Raw genomic sequence first — 15,615 nt, forward strand, 5'->3', positions numbered from 1 at the left:
TTGCTTCGCGCTGCATCGCTTGCAGTGTGTCACGGGCTTAAGAGTTCAGCTATTTGTAGATAACCTTCTTAAGAGTTGACTACAACAGTGCGACTCTTGGCAGGGCCCTCTACCCGCTTGATCCTTATAAATGTTTTGTTGTACTCCGCATTTGTTTATAGTGCTGTGGAATATGTTGGTGCTCTACAAATAACTAATAATAATAATAATAATAATATATATTATATATATATATAGCTTCTCCCATTTGAAATTGTATGTAATACAATATCTAATTAATCCTAAATATCATGCTCCATTATTATATTATTTGTTATATCCATGGCTGAATCCATATAGTATAACTGTAGGCACTATATACACATATAACCCAGTTAAACCATTATCTATGCAATAATATAATATGATGATATATGTAGGAGATTTTTCTCACCTTCAATATTAATTGTATCTGTTGCATTTATCCAATAAAGATTCCAGGAATAAGACAGATCATCTGTTTCACTACAGTCAGAGCATACAGGTTGCACAGAAATTTTTTCATTCCAGTTAATGGAAGATCCTTTACATTCAAAACAATGTAGATGAACTAACCTAAAATAAATAATTCAAGTTAAAATGTCTTAGGATGAAAACACAGGGACCAGATAATGAACAGATATTGCATAATTACTTGAAAAATCCTTCATTATATTTCTATAAAATATATAATAGCCTCAGCATCCCAGTTTTTAATTACACTAAATTGATTACAATTATAATAAAATGATAGCATTGCTCAGCAGTACAATGTGTTTATTAATGGAAACATAATATTAGAAATAAAGAAGCTTTAATAATTTGATTTTCACACATAATCCCAGTAATTTCTTGCCATTACTTGCTAACCATAAACCTTTTGATTTGATTTGATTTCAAAAGGGTTTCTACTATCATTTTAATTGCACCAGGAAAAAGTTATGCTTGATGTTTATTGTGTACAGTATATGATGCCTGCTATAATATTTTGTGATTTTAAAATGAGTTGTAGCTGCACAGTCTATACTATAATCACGTTTGTAACGCGTCTGTCTGTGTCAATAGTTGTGCATGCATCCTCAAAGGAATGTTGGCTGCGCGAGACAGCCAAAAGAATATTGGCTGCGCATGCAGCAAAATAATCTACCTGGATGCAGCGAATCTACATCCTGGTGGATTCCGAAAATGGCAGGCTGGTGAAAGAATCCACGCTGCCATTTTCAGAATCCACCTTGATGCAGCGTAGGCAAACAAAGCCTTAAAAAAAAACACAAAACCGCCAGCACGAAACAACGAAAAACACGTAACCGCCCACAAGAAATAAACAAAAACCTAACCCCCCGCATGAATTATAACAAGAAAAACCTAACCTCCCGCACAAAGTATTAATAAACACCGAAACCGCCAACCCCCACATCGCAAAATAATAAAGTAATTAACCCCTAATCCACAAATAACATAATTAAACTATGAACCATACAAATGCTCCTTTAGGGACAATGAGTAGTTTAGGTTTCTTTAGTGTTAGTTTTTTGATTTTGGCGGGGTTGATTGGGTTGGGGGTTTTACTGTTAGGAGGTAATTGGTCATTTTTTTAAGTAAAAGAGCTGTTTAACTTAGGGCAATGCCCTACAAAAGGCCCTTTTAAGGGCTATTGGTAGTTAAGTATTAGATTAGGGGGTGTTTTTATTTGGGGGGGATTTTTTTTAAATTTTTAGGGGTATTAGTTTAGGTTTAAATTTTTTATTTTGGATAGCTTTGTGTATTTTTTTCTGTAATTTTACATTTTTTATTCTTAGTAAAATTAGCTTGGGGGTTTGTATTTTTTAAACATAGACTGCCCTCTGGGCAGGCTTATCGCCTAGTTAGGAAATAAAATAATTTTATATATTGCATAATATTTATCAACAATTAAAGGGACACTTGGAAGTGATTCAGTATAGCTATAAAAACTGACTAGAAACATCACATGAACATTTCTACGTAAAAAATGAAGATCTTTTATCTCAAAATATCAGTAACCCATTAGCAAGGGACTTTTAGTACCGGGCCGGATTGGGCCGCCAGGATACCGGGGAAAATCCCTGTGGGAAGGCAGAGGCTGGGCTGGGGCAGCTGCAGAAGTGTGTGGAGAGCAGCAAAGTTGTGACTCACTTGTGAGGGAGTGCAGCGGGCTGCCGTTCGGCTATTTCCATAGCCGCATTGCTGCTTACATCACCGCCCATCACCTCCTTACAAATCCGTCCATATCCCTCCTTACAGAACAATCCACCCAGTAATCCTACTGAGGGTGTTCCAACAGATTCAGTATCCCCCATTAGAATCTGTATCCCTGTCTCTCACCGCAGTTGCTTTCAGCCCCTCCCCTTTCTCACAGTATAAAGCTACCATTGTCAGTAAAGGCAATGGTAGCTTTACACTGTGAGAAAGGGGAATGGGCCGGGCTGAAAGCAAGTGCGATGAGAGACAGGGATACAGATTCTAATGGGGGATACTGAATCTGTTGGAATGACCGCAGTGGGATTACTGGGTGGGCGGATCTGTAAGGAGGGATATGGGCGGATCTGTAAGAAGGTGATGGGCGGTGATGTAAACAGCGATGCGGCTACGGAAATAGGCGAACGGCAGGGAAGACAGCCAACGGGAGACCAAATTAGAGCATAGTTGGCTGGGCTGGAGGGGGCGGGACTGGGCTGGAGGGGGTGGGGTTGGTCTATACAAATTTCCAGGGCCGGTCTGATTTCCCATTCCGGCCCTGATCCAATCAAGATACATGTCACTGGACTTGCCAGGGATCATACATCTGGCATGTGCAGGCACAGCTACTTTATTTCAGTTTTTAGTTTAACCACTTTGATGTTTATGATAACCCATGTGTGGATGATGACCACTAGTCATCCTGGGGGTCCCCCTTCTGATCCAGATCCTTGGAACCCCACTGCAGTGGGGAAAATAGACTGCTGTTGTCTTCCCCTTCTCCAGCTCTTGCTAGGAAAGCCTGCGGCTATAGGAAGGGCTTTAAGAGCTAATATCTCAGCTCCCGACATAGTATAAATGGAGGAAATATGGGCTGCTTTAGGGACCCCACCCCCTCATGATAAAAAAAAACTGTACTTTTAGTGTGCTGCAGTTTATTGCTGCTTTAACAGCGATCAACTGTATTTTACAGGGGTACGTGTCTACTAATGTGAAACAGAGGATAATGGTGATAACCTGTCCCAAGTGTACAATTATGCAGGAAAAGGGGAAGTTTAAGATCTCCTATTACCATATGTGGAGCCAGTAAGCCCTGCTAGTAGAAGGTGATTGCTATAAAAATCTCAAATCACAGTAATGTATTTACTGTATGAGGGCCAGTAGCTCCAACAGAGATGCTATTCCCTAAAGACGATATTCAACACATATGAACACAAAACCCCTAAGATGAAAGAGGGGATTACCATTTTTAAATAAAAGGTCTCATGTCACTTTCACAATGCTCTGGCTAATAAAAAAAAAAAGACCCAAGCACCACAAAATAAGCACCACAACTGGAAAAGGGGCCTCTCTTTTGAAAAAGAAGAGGCCCCTCTTTCAAAGGAGGGGTCACATGATAAGGTGGCTATCAGCTGATAACCATGACAAAGTTGATCACCTGAAAGAACCAAAATCTTTTTTTCTTTTCTTTTTTTAATAGTTCCAATATTGAATAAAGTCAACTTGTTTTTTTCTGTGGGAGTTGTCCCTATCAGATAGTGATCAGTCGAGCCCCAGGACACCATTGATTGCTGTACACAATCATGCACTTCCCTTTAGTTCCACTTTAAATGTTTACTACTTTGTGTTAACCTTTTTCAAAAGAAATACATATATTTATTTCAGCATATTAAAATACAGCTATTTCATATAAAAAAATATTATCCCTTTAAATAAACTGTATAAAAAGATTATTGTAGAGTTTTAGCATATAAAAATATTGCTTGTACAATATATACAGTAGGTGGTATTTTGTATTTACCACTAAAACAATTTGTATTTAGTAATTCAATACATACCTAAAATTAGATTTTGGTTTCATTGATAAAAATACATGAGCGTCTGTAGACATTCGATCACCGCTGGACACATTTAACGTAAAATGAAACTGGTCAAAATTGCTGTTAAGGAGAGCAGTTTGGAAAATAATAACTTCATCACTGCTCTGAAATGGACTTGAAACACTAGATTTAAAACAAGAGTCTGTGTGTGTACTAACTGGAGCACATCTCCAATGAAACCTAAGAATAATAAAAGGATGGTTAGGAAATTAGGCAAAAAAGATCACAATACTTCATACAAAAATAAATAAATAAATAATAATTTGTTACATTTCTTTATATATATATTTAATTATATTTAAAATAATAAACATTGGGTCCTAACTTTTTTTTATTATTCTTCATAAATCCATCTTATGTACAAATAAACCTTCAGGGCTTGTAAAAGTGATGGTGGTTTACTACACTGGCTTGCTGTTATAGTTGATATTATTTTGCATAATTATAATAGAGATGACTTGCTCAGGTGCTGTTATTTTAGTATACAGCAGGAAAGATAGCAAAAAGGGTTAATGCCTGGAAAACGTGTCCTTATTTGGATCCTTGACATTATGGAAGATATTAAAATGTATCAATAATTCAAAAATATACGGTTAGATTACAAGTGTTACGCTGTGGCTTTTAACTCTGAAAAAATGGCCATTCCAGCATAATGGCCTGGAACTCATATTACGAGTCGTGTCGACGGTGTCGGTATAGCTATACCGCAAGCATTTTAGCCTGTAACTCAACATCCATTCCGCACTCAAAAAAATTACGTTTTGTGTGGGATTTTCATAGCGCCGGTATTACAGGTTGTACATTGAGGCTAAAAAGATTGAGTTACAGCCTATATCGACACAATCCATACCGCCATCTGAGAGCAGTAGTTATGGTTTTTGCAAAACAAAAATGTTTCACAAAACTAACTAAACTGTTACAAACTACACTAACACACATAAACTACCTATTAACCCCTAAACCACCGCCCTCCTGCATCGCAAACACAATTTAAAACGTATTAACCCCTAATCTGCTGCCCATCGACATCGCTACTATTAAATAAAACTAATAATACCTATTCCGCCGCCCCCCGACATTGCAGACAGTCTAATAAGCTATTAACCCCTAATCTACCGCTCCCCAAAATCGCCGCAACTATAATAAAGTTATTAACCCCTAAACCTCAGGCCTTTCACATCGCTGCCATTATAATAAAGTTATTAACCCCTAAACCTCCGGCCTCCCACATCACCGCCACTAAATAAACCTATTAACCCCTAAACCTAACATCCCCCGAACTTTAAATTAAAAGTTACAATAAATAAATAAATAAATAAATACTTACCTGTGAAATAAAATAAAAAATAACATTAAACTATAAATTAAACTAACATTACTATTCTAATAAAATAAAAAAATACTACCAATTAAAAAATCTAAATTACAAATTTAAAAACCTAATACTATGAAAAAAAATTAAAAATCTAAAATTACCAAAAATAATAAACACTAAATTACGAAAAATAAAAAACGAAATCATCAAATCAGCCAATAGGATTTCAGTAGCTCTCATCCTATTGGCTGATATGAATTTGAAGAATCAAATCAGCCAATAAGAATGCAAGGCATGCCATTTTGAAACAATTAAACCTAATCTAATAGCCCTATAAAAATAAAGCCCGACCAAAATAAAAACACCCCCTAGCCTACAATATATTACAATATTACAATATATTACCAATAGCCCTTAAAAGGGCCTTTTGTTAAACAGCTCTTTTACCTGTAAAAAAAATACTGAAATTCTATTGGCTTATTTGATAATTTTTGTAAGCTTAGTGTTTTTTATTTTTCATAATTTAGTGTTTATTGTTTTTTGTAATTTTCTATTTTTAATTTTTTTTCGTTGTGTTAAATTTGCAATTTAGATTTTTTTAATTGGTAATATTTTTTTAATTTTATTAGAATAGTAATGTTAGGTTAATTTATAGTTTAATGCTAGGTTTATTTTTATTTCACAGGTAAGTTTTTATTTATTTTAAGATAGTTATAATGTAATTTTAATTTTAAGTTAGGGGGGTGTTAGGTTTAGGGGTTAATAGTTTAATTTGGTGTTTTGTGATGTGGGGGGCTGGCGGTTTAGGGGTTAATAGGTTTATTTAGTAGCGACAATGTGGGGACCGGAGGTTTAGGGGTTAATAGGTTTATTTAGTAGCGGCGATGTGGGAGGCCAGAGATTTAGGGGTTAATAGGCTTATTTAGTGGCGGCGGTGTGGGAGGCCTGAGTTTTCTGGTTCTATAGCTTTATTATAGTGTTGACAATGTCGGGGAGTGGCTGCGATGTCGGGGAGCAGCGGAATAGGGGTTAATAACTTTTATTAGTGTCTGCAATGGCGGGGAGCGGCGGAATAGGGGTTAATAACTTTTACTAGTGTTGGTGATGTCGTGGGCGGCAGATTAGGGATGTTTAGACTTGGGGTTTATGTTAGGGTGTTAGGTTAAAACGTAACTTTTTTTCTCCATAGACATCAATGGGGTTGCATTACGGAGATTTTTCATTCCGCACTTCAGGTGTTAGGTTTTGTTTCTAACACTCTCTACCCATTGATGTCTATGGGGGAAAATGTGCACAAGCACGTCAAAGCAGCCCTTGGATTTTGTGTGGGATGGAGCATAATGCCACCATATCGCATGCACAAGGAGGCTTTTCAGTAACTCATAATGGCAGCGCTATGGAGAGTGAAATAACGCAACTTTTTTGGCGTTAGTTTCTCACCCTGCTTAGCGCAAAACTCGTAATCTAGGTGATATAAAATAAAAAATGTGATTGATTTAGGATACATTATCTATATGGGCTATGAGATAAAAAGAAATCTGGGCCTTTGGAGTAACTCTGTGACTTTTTAATTGGAGCCCCAGCACATATAGGACTGTCTTTGATTCAGCATAACACAGCAGAACCATAATTGTAGCAAGTTATGTATAGAAAAGAGGTTTTGACTGGAAGTTTCACCATAACATTTCAATACATCCTAAATGCCTCTGCTAAGATAATCTACCTTTCCTTCCGCTCTGTATCTGCTACACCTCTAGGTGAGTCCCTTCACTGGCTCCCCATTCACAGCAGAATAAAATTCAAAATCCTCACCTTGACCTACAAAGCCCTTACCAACACCACTCCCCACTACCTGTCCTCCCTCATCAACAAATATACTCCAGCCCGCCCCCTAAGATTCAACAATGGCCTGCTCCTTGCATCTTCTATCATCACCTCTTCCCATGCTAGACTGCAGGATTTCTCTTGTGCGGCATCAACACACTGGAACACTTCCTAAAGACATTTTTATTCAGGGAAGCCTACCAGCCAAATCAATAACAAATTATTCCACGTACCCAATAATTGCCCTCATCTAACTCTTTATTAACATCAGTCTCACTCTTGTAGTCCTTACCTCCTGCTTCTTACCCTATTTCCCTTCTAGATTGTAAATTCCCATATAAATAGGGCCCCAATTGTATCATCAGACTTATTATTTGTACCCATGGACAGAGCTGCAGAATTTGTAGGTAATAATAATAAAGAAACACTACTCGGACAGTAAATCATATAATAGATGCCCATTGAGATACATTAGAAATGAATACCAAGATAAATGGCAAAAGAAAAAGTGTATTTTTACAATTTAGGGATCTAAATATCCCGCCCATGCTAATAACAAGCTGAATATTGTGTATAATCACTAGACATGAGCATTTGTTGTTTTCGTCATACAACGAATGCGGAATTTGGCCGTAGGCTCTTGTCTTCTTCTGAAAATGCAACACAAAGATCTGGATTTTCACAGATTCATTGTCATCTAGACCATTATTTGTTAGTAGTAATAAGCAGACACAGATATTATAAACAGATTTACAAATAGTCTAAAAGAGAATAAAATAATTAATGTATATTTATCATATTTGTCCATAATGTTCTTTTTACCTTATGAACATAATACGCTTTACAGAAAGATGTAGATGGACATTGACATAAATAGAGTTTATTGTATTCAAAGCTGCTGCAGAAACTCTTTCTAATTGTCTGAGCTGTCTCTCATCCAGTGTCAAGAGGTTGATTTCTTCTGCTGCCTTTTGTTTACATAGCTATAGCCTATACTGCAGTATTGGATTTTGAAGTATAGGTGATGATTTCAACAGGCAAATACATCTATTTCCAATTATAAAATAAAGGTAAATGAGCTATTTGTAATCAATCTAATATACTCCAGTCTCCAGGAGTTAAAATGGATTGTTGGAAACATATTAAAGAGGTGAAAAATTCACAGAACAATGTCCCATTAATCTGGGTCCTCTTAACTCAATCTTTCATGACTCAGATATAACATAAAACTTTCCAATATACTTAAATTATCAATTTGGCTTCATTCTCTTGGTATCCTTTATTGAAGGAGCAGCTATGCACTACTGTGAGCTAGCTGAACACATTGGCAATCCAATGACAAGGGGCATATCTGTGCATGTATAAATCAGCAACTAGCAACCCTAGGTATGCTTTTCAACAAAGGCTACCAAGAGAACCAAGCAAATTAGATAATAGAAGTAAATTGGAAAGTTGTTTAAAATGGTATTTTCTCTCTAAATCATTAAAGGAAAATTGTGGGTTTCATGTCCCTTTAAGAAGTTCCTTGGCTGAACACGTGCATTTATGAAGTTATAACTTTACTGCACTTACCATGCAAACAAATACAACTGTAAATATCTGGTCTGTTTGTGAGTTAGGAGGATAAGGCTTAATGGGACTGTTTACCCTAAACAAAACTTATCCCCTTCAATTTGTTCCCAATTATCCATTTTAGCGGCAGAAGTGAATTACATTTTTTACAGATAGCTCAATTACCTTTATATCAACAATTGGAATAGCTAATTTTGTCTGAAAGTTTATATATATATATATTAATTAAAAAGCGGTGTAAACATAGCCAGCAGAAGAAATTAGTGAGATAAGTAATAAAATGTTAATTTCCAATTTTTCTCTCTAAGTATTAGGCTCTGGTATATGGACAGAGATTATATAAATAAGCATTTGTGTGTACAGAAAGTGGTATCATAAGGAGATCTAATGTCCCTGCAAGCTCAACCTATTTTAATGGGTTGTGGTGTAAAAAAACACAAGCTATTTCATAATCAAAATTCAACCTGAAGAAGATATTTCTCATTCATTTTATACATAGTATTTTACAGTATACTACCCCTTTAAGAAAATAGGGTCTAAATAGTAAAAATTATCTTACACTATTACACATTCATGTACCTTAACTGAGCTGCTGGATTATCTGGATCAAAAGAGGACGTTCCATTAAGAGTGATATTTTTAACAGTATTTTGGTCAATGAAAAGATGGGTTCCTTCTGCTATCACGCTAACTGGATCAGTAGGAAGCACTTCAATGGGTACTGTATAATTACTGTACACAATCGTTCCAACTATTTGGACCTAAAAAAAAAAGTTATTGGTTGGTGACTGTTATTGTTAAAAATACATATCATGAACATATTGGTTATGCATTCATAGGTAACATAGATTTATGTTTAAAACAAACCACAAAAAAGTAGATCACATATAGGTTCTCACTTTATTAGAATCAGACATATTAAGGGAACATTTTATTTTAAATGCACAATTAAAAATTGTGACTGGTAATGCCCATTCTCTCTTCTATAGCTGTTTGGAAGCAATTTAGATATTTACAAGTGTGCAAGTGCAATATTTGAGCTGCACTCGTAATACCAGCGCACGCAAATTGATACTGGTATTAATAGTTAAGCGCAATGCAAACGTGACCTTGTGTTTGCATTCCCTGGAAGCCATGTTCTGATGCCATCAGACATAGCAAAGAACCTAGCGCGGCACAGGGGGTAAGTCGCGCAGCGCTGGGCATCAAATTTAAAAAAAAAAAAATATATATATATATATATAAATACAAATTCAATGAGAGCACTCTCACTTCCAAAGGGTTAAATGCCAGGGTGCTAGCAGATATGGATATATGAGCGAAGGAAAGCACTCTTTGGTCTTTTAGTGAAAATTTAATAATCAAACGTGACGTTTCGGGGACACACTCCCCTTCCTCAGACAAACAAAAGTGCATTCAACTGAAAATTTAAACAAAATAAGCCCCTCCCCCAGTGAGAAAATTGCGCCAAAATTAAAAAAACAGTTGTCATGGTGATCCTCAATAAACAAGTACTGGCTGACTCAAGCCTAGTGCAGAGTGCAAAAAGTAGAGCTCTATATACATAAATCTTTACAAAGAGCAATTAATATGTGCAGTAAAGTATGAAAGAAACATTAGTTCTCATAGGCCTAGATTTGGAGTTCGGCGGTAGCCATCAAAACCAGCGTTAGAGGCTCCTAACGCTGGTTTTGGCCGCCCGCTGGTATTTGGAGTCAGTGATTAAAGGGTCTAACGCTCACTTTTCAGCCGCGACTTTTCCATACCGCAGATCCCCCTACGCCATTTGCGTAGCCTATCTTTGGAATGGAATCCCCAATAGAATGCGAGCTCAATCTGATTGGCTGATTGGATCAGCCAATCGGATTGAACTTGATTCTGATTGGCTGATTCCATCAGCCAATCAGAATATTCATACCTTAATTCCGATTGGCTGATAGAATCCTATCAGCCAATCGGAATTCGAGGGACGCCATCTTGGATGACGTCCCTTAAAGGAACAGTCATTCGTCGTTCAGTCGTCGGTCCGGATGGATGTTCCGCGCTGGAGGTCTTCAGGATCCTGCCGCTTCGCTCCGGATGGAAGACCATAGAAGATGCCGCCTGGATGATGACTTCAATCGGATGGAAGATCCTCTTTTGCCCCGCTTGGATGAAGACTTTGACCGGATCATGGACCTCTTCAGCCCCCGCTTGGGCTTGGATCAGGACATCGGAGGAGCTCTTCAGGACGGATCGGTGAACCTGGTATGGTGAAGACAAGGTAGGAAGATCTTCAGGGGCTTAGTGTTAGGTTTATTTAAGGGGGGTTTGGGTTAGATTAGGGGTATGTGGGTGGTGGGTTGTAATGTTGGGGGGGGGGGGTATTGTATTTATTCTTTTACAGGCAAAAGAGCTGAAATTCTTGGGGCATGCCCCGCAAAGGGCCCTGTTCAGGGCTGGTAAGGTAAAAGAGCTTGTAACTTTTTTAATTTAGAATAGGGTAGGGAATTTTTTATTTTGGGGGGCTTTGTTATTTTATTAGGGGGCTTAGAGTAGGTGTAATTAGTTTAAAATTGTTGTAATATTTTTATTATGTTTGTAAATATTTTTTTATTTTCTGTAACTTAGATCTTTTTTATTTTTTGTACTTTATCTAGTTTATTTAATTGTATTTATTTGTAGGAATTGTGTTTAATTAATTTATTGATAGTGTAGTGTTAGGTTAATTGTAGGTAATTGTAGGTAGTTTATTTAATTATTTTATTGATAGGGTAGTGTTAGGTTTAATTATATCTTAGGTTAGTATTTATTTTACAGGTAAATTTGTTATTATTTTAACTATTTTAACTATTAAATAGTTCTTAACTATTTAATAGCTATTGTACCTGGTTAAAATAATTACAAAGTTACCTGTAAAATAAATATTAATCCTAAAATAGCTATAATATAATTATAATTTATATTGTAGCTATATTAGGATGTATTTTACAGGTAAGTATTTAGCTTTAAATAGGAATAATTTATTTAATAAGAGTTAATTAATTTCGTTAGATAAAAATTATATTTAAGTTAGGGGGGTGTTAGTGTTAGGGTTAGACTTAGCTTTAGGGGTTAATCCATTTATTAGAATAGCGGTGAGCTCCGATCGGAAGATTAGGGGTTAATAATTGAAGTTAGGTGTCGGCGATGTTAGGGAGGGCAGATTAGGGGTTAATACTATTTATGATAGGGTTAGTGAGGCGGATTAGGGGTTAATAACTTTATTATAGTAGCGCTCAGGTCCGCTCGGCAGATTAGGGGTTAATAAGTGTAGGCAGGTGTCGGCGACGTTGAGGGGGGCAGATTAGGGGTTAATAAATATAATATAGGGGTCGGCGATGTTAGGGCAGCAGATTAGGGGTACATAGGGATAACGTAGGTTGCGGCGGTTTACGGAGCGGCAGATTAGGGGTTTAAAAAAATATGCAGGGGTCAGCGATAGCGGGGGCGGCAGATTAGGGGTTAATAAGTGTAAGGTTAGGGGTGTTTAGACTCGGGGTACATGTTAGAGTGTTAGGTGCAGACGTAGGAAGTGTTTCCCCATAGGAAACAATGGGGCTGCGTTAGGAGCTGAACGCTGCTTTTTTGCAGGTGTTAGGTTTTTTTTCAGCTCAAACAGCCCCATTGTTTCCTATGGGAGAATCGTGCACGAGCACGTTTTTGAGGCCGGCCGCGTCCGTAAGCAACTCTGGTATCGAGAGTTGCATTTGCGGTAAAAATGCTCTACGCTCCTTTTTTGGAGCCTAACGCAGCATTTGATTAAACTCTCGATACCAGAGTTAAATTTATGGTGCGGCCAGAAAAAAGCCCGCGGAGCGTTAGCAGCCCTTTTACCGCCGAACTCCAAATCTAGGCCATAGTGTGCTAAATTATAGTGACATCAAAACCATATCATCGCAAAAGAGTGAACATATGCATCTATTAAACATCTAACCCCTGGTTGAGGTGAATTATATACAAAGACTGTGATACGTGTAGTGTCTGGTGATTACTAGTGTTAGTAAACAACCTAGATGGGCACCGGATATCTTTAAACATCACAGATCGTATTTCAGTATTACCAACAAAACTTACAGAGACATCCCATTCCTTACAATTAGACTCTGTTACTAGAGGGTTGTAAACTCTATCCATTTAGTCGCTGTTCAGTACCTGTTTGCTGTATTCGATTGCGTGGAGCATGGAGTAGTGGTAAGAGACACGCTCATCACGGCCATGTTGTGACGTAAGCACTGGGCGCCATACCACACTCAAGGTTAGTTACCATAACAACCTTATACACAGAGCGCTCCGCGCCGTGACTCACTCAGAGGTGGTTGCCATAGCAACCTTATGCACCAAGCCGCCGGCAGGGAAGTATAGCAATAAACAGTGACCCGCTCATCAATTCAATAAACAGTGACCCGCTCATCATAGTGCCCAATCCCGCAAACAGGTACTGAACAGCGACTAAATGGATAGAGTTTACAACCCTCTAGTAACAGAGTCTAATTGTAAGGAATGGGATGTCTCTGTAAGTTTTGTTGGTAATACTGAAATACGATCTGTGATGTTTAAAGATATCCGGTGCCCATCTAGGTTGTTTACTAACACTAGTAATCACCAGACACTACACGTATCACAGTCTTTGTATATAATTCACCTCAAGGACGTGCAGTCCCCTGCCATTTTGGCCCCCAAAGTTTATTTAAATTTAAATGGAAAAAAAAATTGTGTTAATAAAAAAATAACTTTTTTTTTTCTCCCCCATGTTACGCTATGGAGATGCAGGCAGTGTACTTTACATACTCCATTGCGCAACATGGGTGCATATTTTGAGCATTAGAGCGACACCTTCTGGCTACCAAACAAAAAATATTAACCTTTTTTTTTCTCCCCATGTTACGCTATGGAGAGGCAATGTACTTTTCTACTTCTCCATTGCGTAACATGGGTGCATTTTTTAAGTTACACAGTAAGGAAGAGAACACCACCCACTGGCTGCCACAGGCTGACCGAACGTCAGTGTGGAAAAAATAGGCCAATAGGAGGCATCACTCGTAATGCCTCTTAGCGAGGGAGCCAATCAGAGACGGACATGTTCTCCTGGTGATTGACAGCACCAGAAGAACGTGACTGTTGTAGATTGGCTCCCTGCACATGCGCAAGATAGCATGATTTTGAGCGCAGCGCAGTACTGGCGGCAAAAAGGAACTGGGAAGGAGAGACTGCTGCAACCTGAGCTGTCATCCCATCTAGAGTCTGGACGGAGCCATCTACTTGGTCACTTTGGAGTTGGACTTGCTATACCGGACCGGTAAGCCAGGTGAGTAACTGAGACTGAGTGAGCGACCCCCTGGAAGAAACTTTGAAAGATCACTGCCAGCCGCCCTGGGGACATCTGAAATTTCTGTATCGCAGTGCATCTGCCGCAGGGATTCTCTTAGTGAATGACGTAAGGTAACGGTTATTACTATTATTTGTGCACATTATTTTTATTATAATTTACCTTGATGACATCAAGGTATATTATAATAAAAATAATGTGCACAAATAATAGTTATATTCATTTCATTAGTACATTTAATTTTGGGTTAACAGTAGCACTGTAAGAGCGCGCTCCCTTTACATAACTTAACATGCCATGTGTCAGGCTGTCAGCTCTTATTTAGAGATATTTATCCACCGTGCTATTGAGTCACGCTCACAATTTGTGTTAGACTGTTAGTGCACTTCATGCATTGCACTCTTAAACTTAGATTTCTTCTGCTGACACAACTTTGTGCACCTTCATGTAAAGAGGGGAACAATTCATTAAAGGTAATGTTAGTGATAGAAATGTGAGTGCCTGTGCCTGTCATCGTATCTGGATGATAATACAGATGTGATTGATAGGTAGTGGACCCGGTACTGTATTTAATGCATTGCATAGTATTGGAAATTAAAAACGGGAGATTAAAGACATGGGTGCACTGCAGGGGGAGGGAAATTAATAGATTCATTGATTATTATTCACAGTTTATGGTAAGCTAAGATGAATGAGTGCACTGGTGACTGAGTGACACATACTATGGTACTGTACTGGTGCAATTTTTTTTTTCTCAACTTTTTTTCAACTTTTTTTTTCTTGCGAACCCCCCTCCCCCCCTGCGCCCCCCCCCCGTGCCCCCCCCCCCCACTGGTACAACCCTCCTTCATCTGCCTGTGTCTCCTAGTCATGACAGTTTTAAATCAGAACATTGCCATGGTAACCTGAGAGGGAAAGAAGCTGCCTGTGTGTGTGTAATGCAGTTGCCCGGTGCTGTAGTGTGAAGTGCTCAGTCAGACAGTGTCAGTGTCACCATGGCTAGCAGAGCTGCAGATTAAAGGTATGTGCTCAATTTGCTTGGTAATGGTACACCACTGCTGACTTCAGAAATTTCATCCCCTGTATCTCACTCCCTTCCTCCCCTGTGTCTCCCCCCCATCCCCCCCTGTGTCTCCCCCCCACCCCCCCTGTGTCTCCCCCCCCCCCCTGTGTCTCTCCCCCCCTCCCCTGTGTCTCTCCCCCCCTCCCCTATGTCTCTCCCCCCCTCCCCTGTGTCCCCCTCCCCTCCCCTGTGTCTCTCCCCCCCTCCCCTAAGTCTCTCCCCCCCCTCCCCTATGTCTCTCCCCCCCTCCCCTATGTCTCTCCCCCCCTCCTCTGTCTCTCTCCCCCCTCCCCTGTGTCTCTCCCCCTGTCTCTCTCCCCCCCTCTCCCCTGTGCCTCTCTCCCCCGTGTCTCTCTCCCCCCTCCCCTGTGTCTCTCTCCCCCCTCCCCTGTGTCTCTCT

At 38.8% G+C, this 15,615-nt stretch overlaps 1 protein-coding gene across 1 annotated transcript in view; it reads right to left on the reverse strand.

Annotated features, from left to right (window-relative positions):
• LOC128661512 (polycystic kidney disease protein 1-like 1) overlaps positions 1-15,615 on the reverse strand; it is a 199,675-nt gene that overhangs the window by 153,839 nt on the left and 30,221 nt on the right. The window contains 3 exon segments of the mRNA XM_053715762.1: positions 434-594; positions 4,053-4,274; positions 9,385-9,566. Coding sequence (XP_053571737.1) covers positions 434-594; positions 4,053-4,274; positions 9,385-9,566 — 565 coding nt within the window.

The sequence above is a fragment of the Bombina bombina genome, chromosome 5, assembly GCF_027579735.1.
Source record: "Bombina bombina isolate aBomBom1 chromosome 5, aBomBom1.pri, whole genome shotgun sequence".
NCBI lineage: Eukaryota > Metazoa > Chordata > Amphibia > Anura > Bombinatoridae > Bombina > Bombina bombina.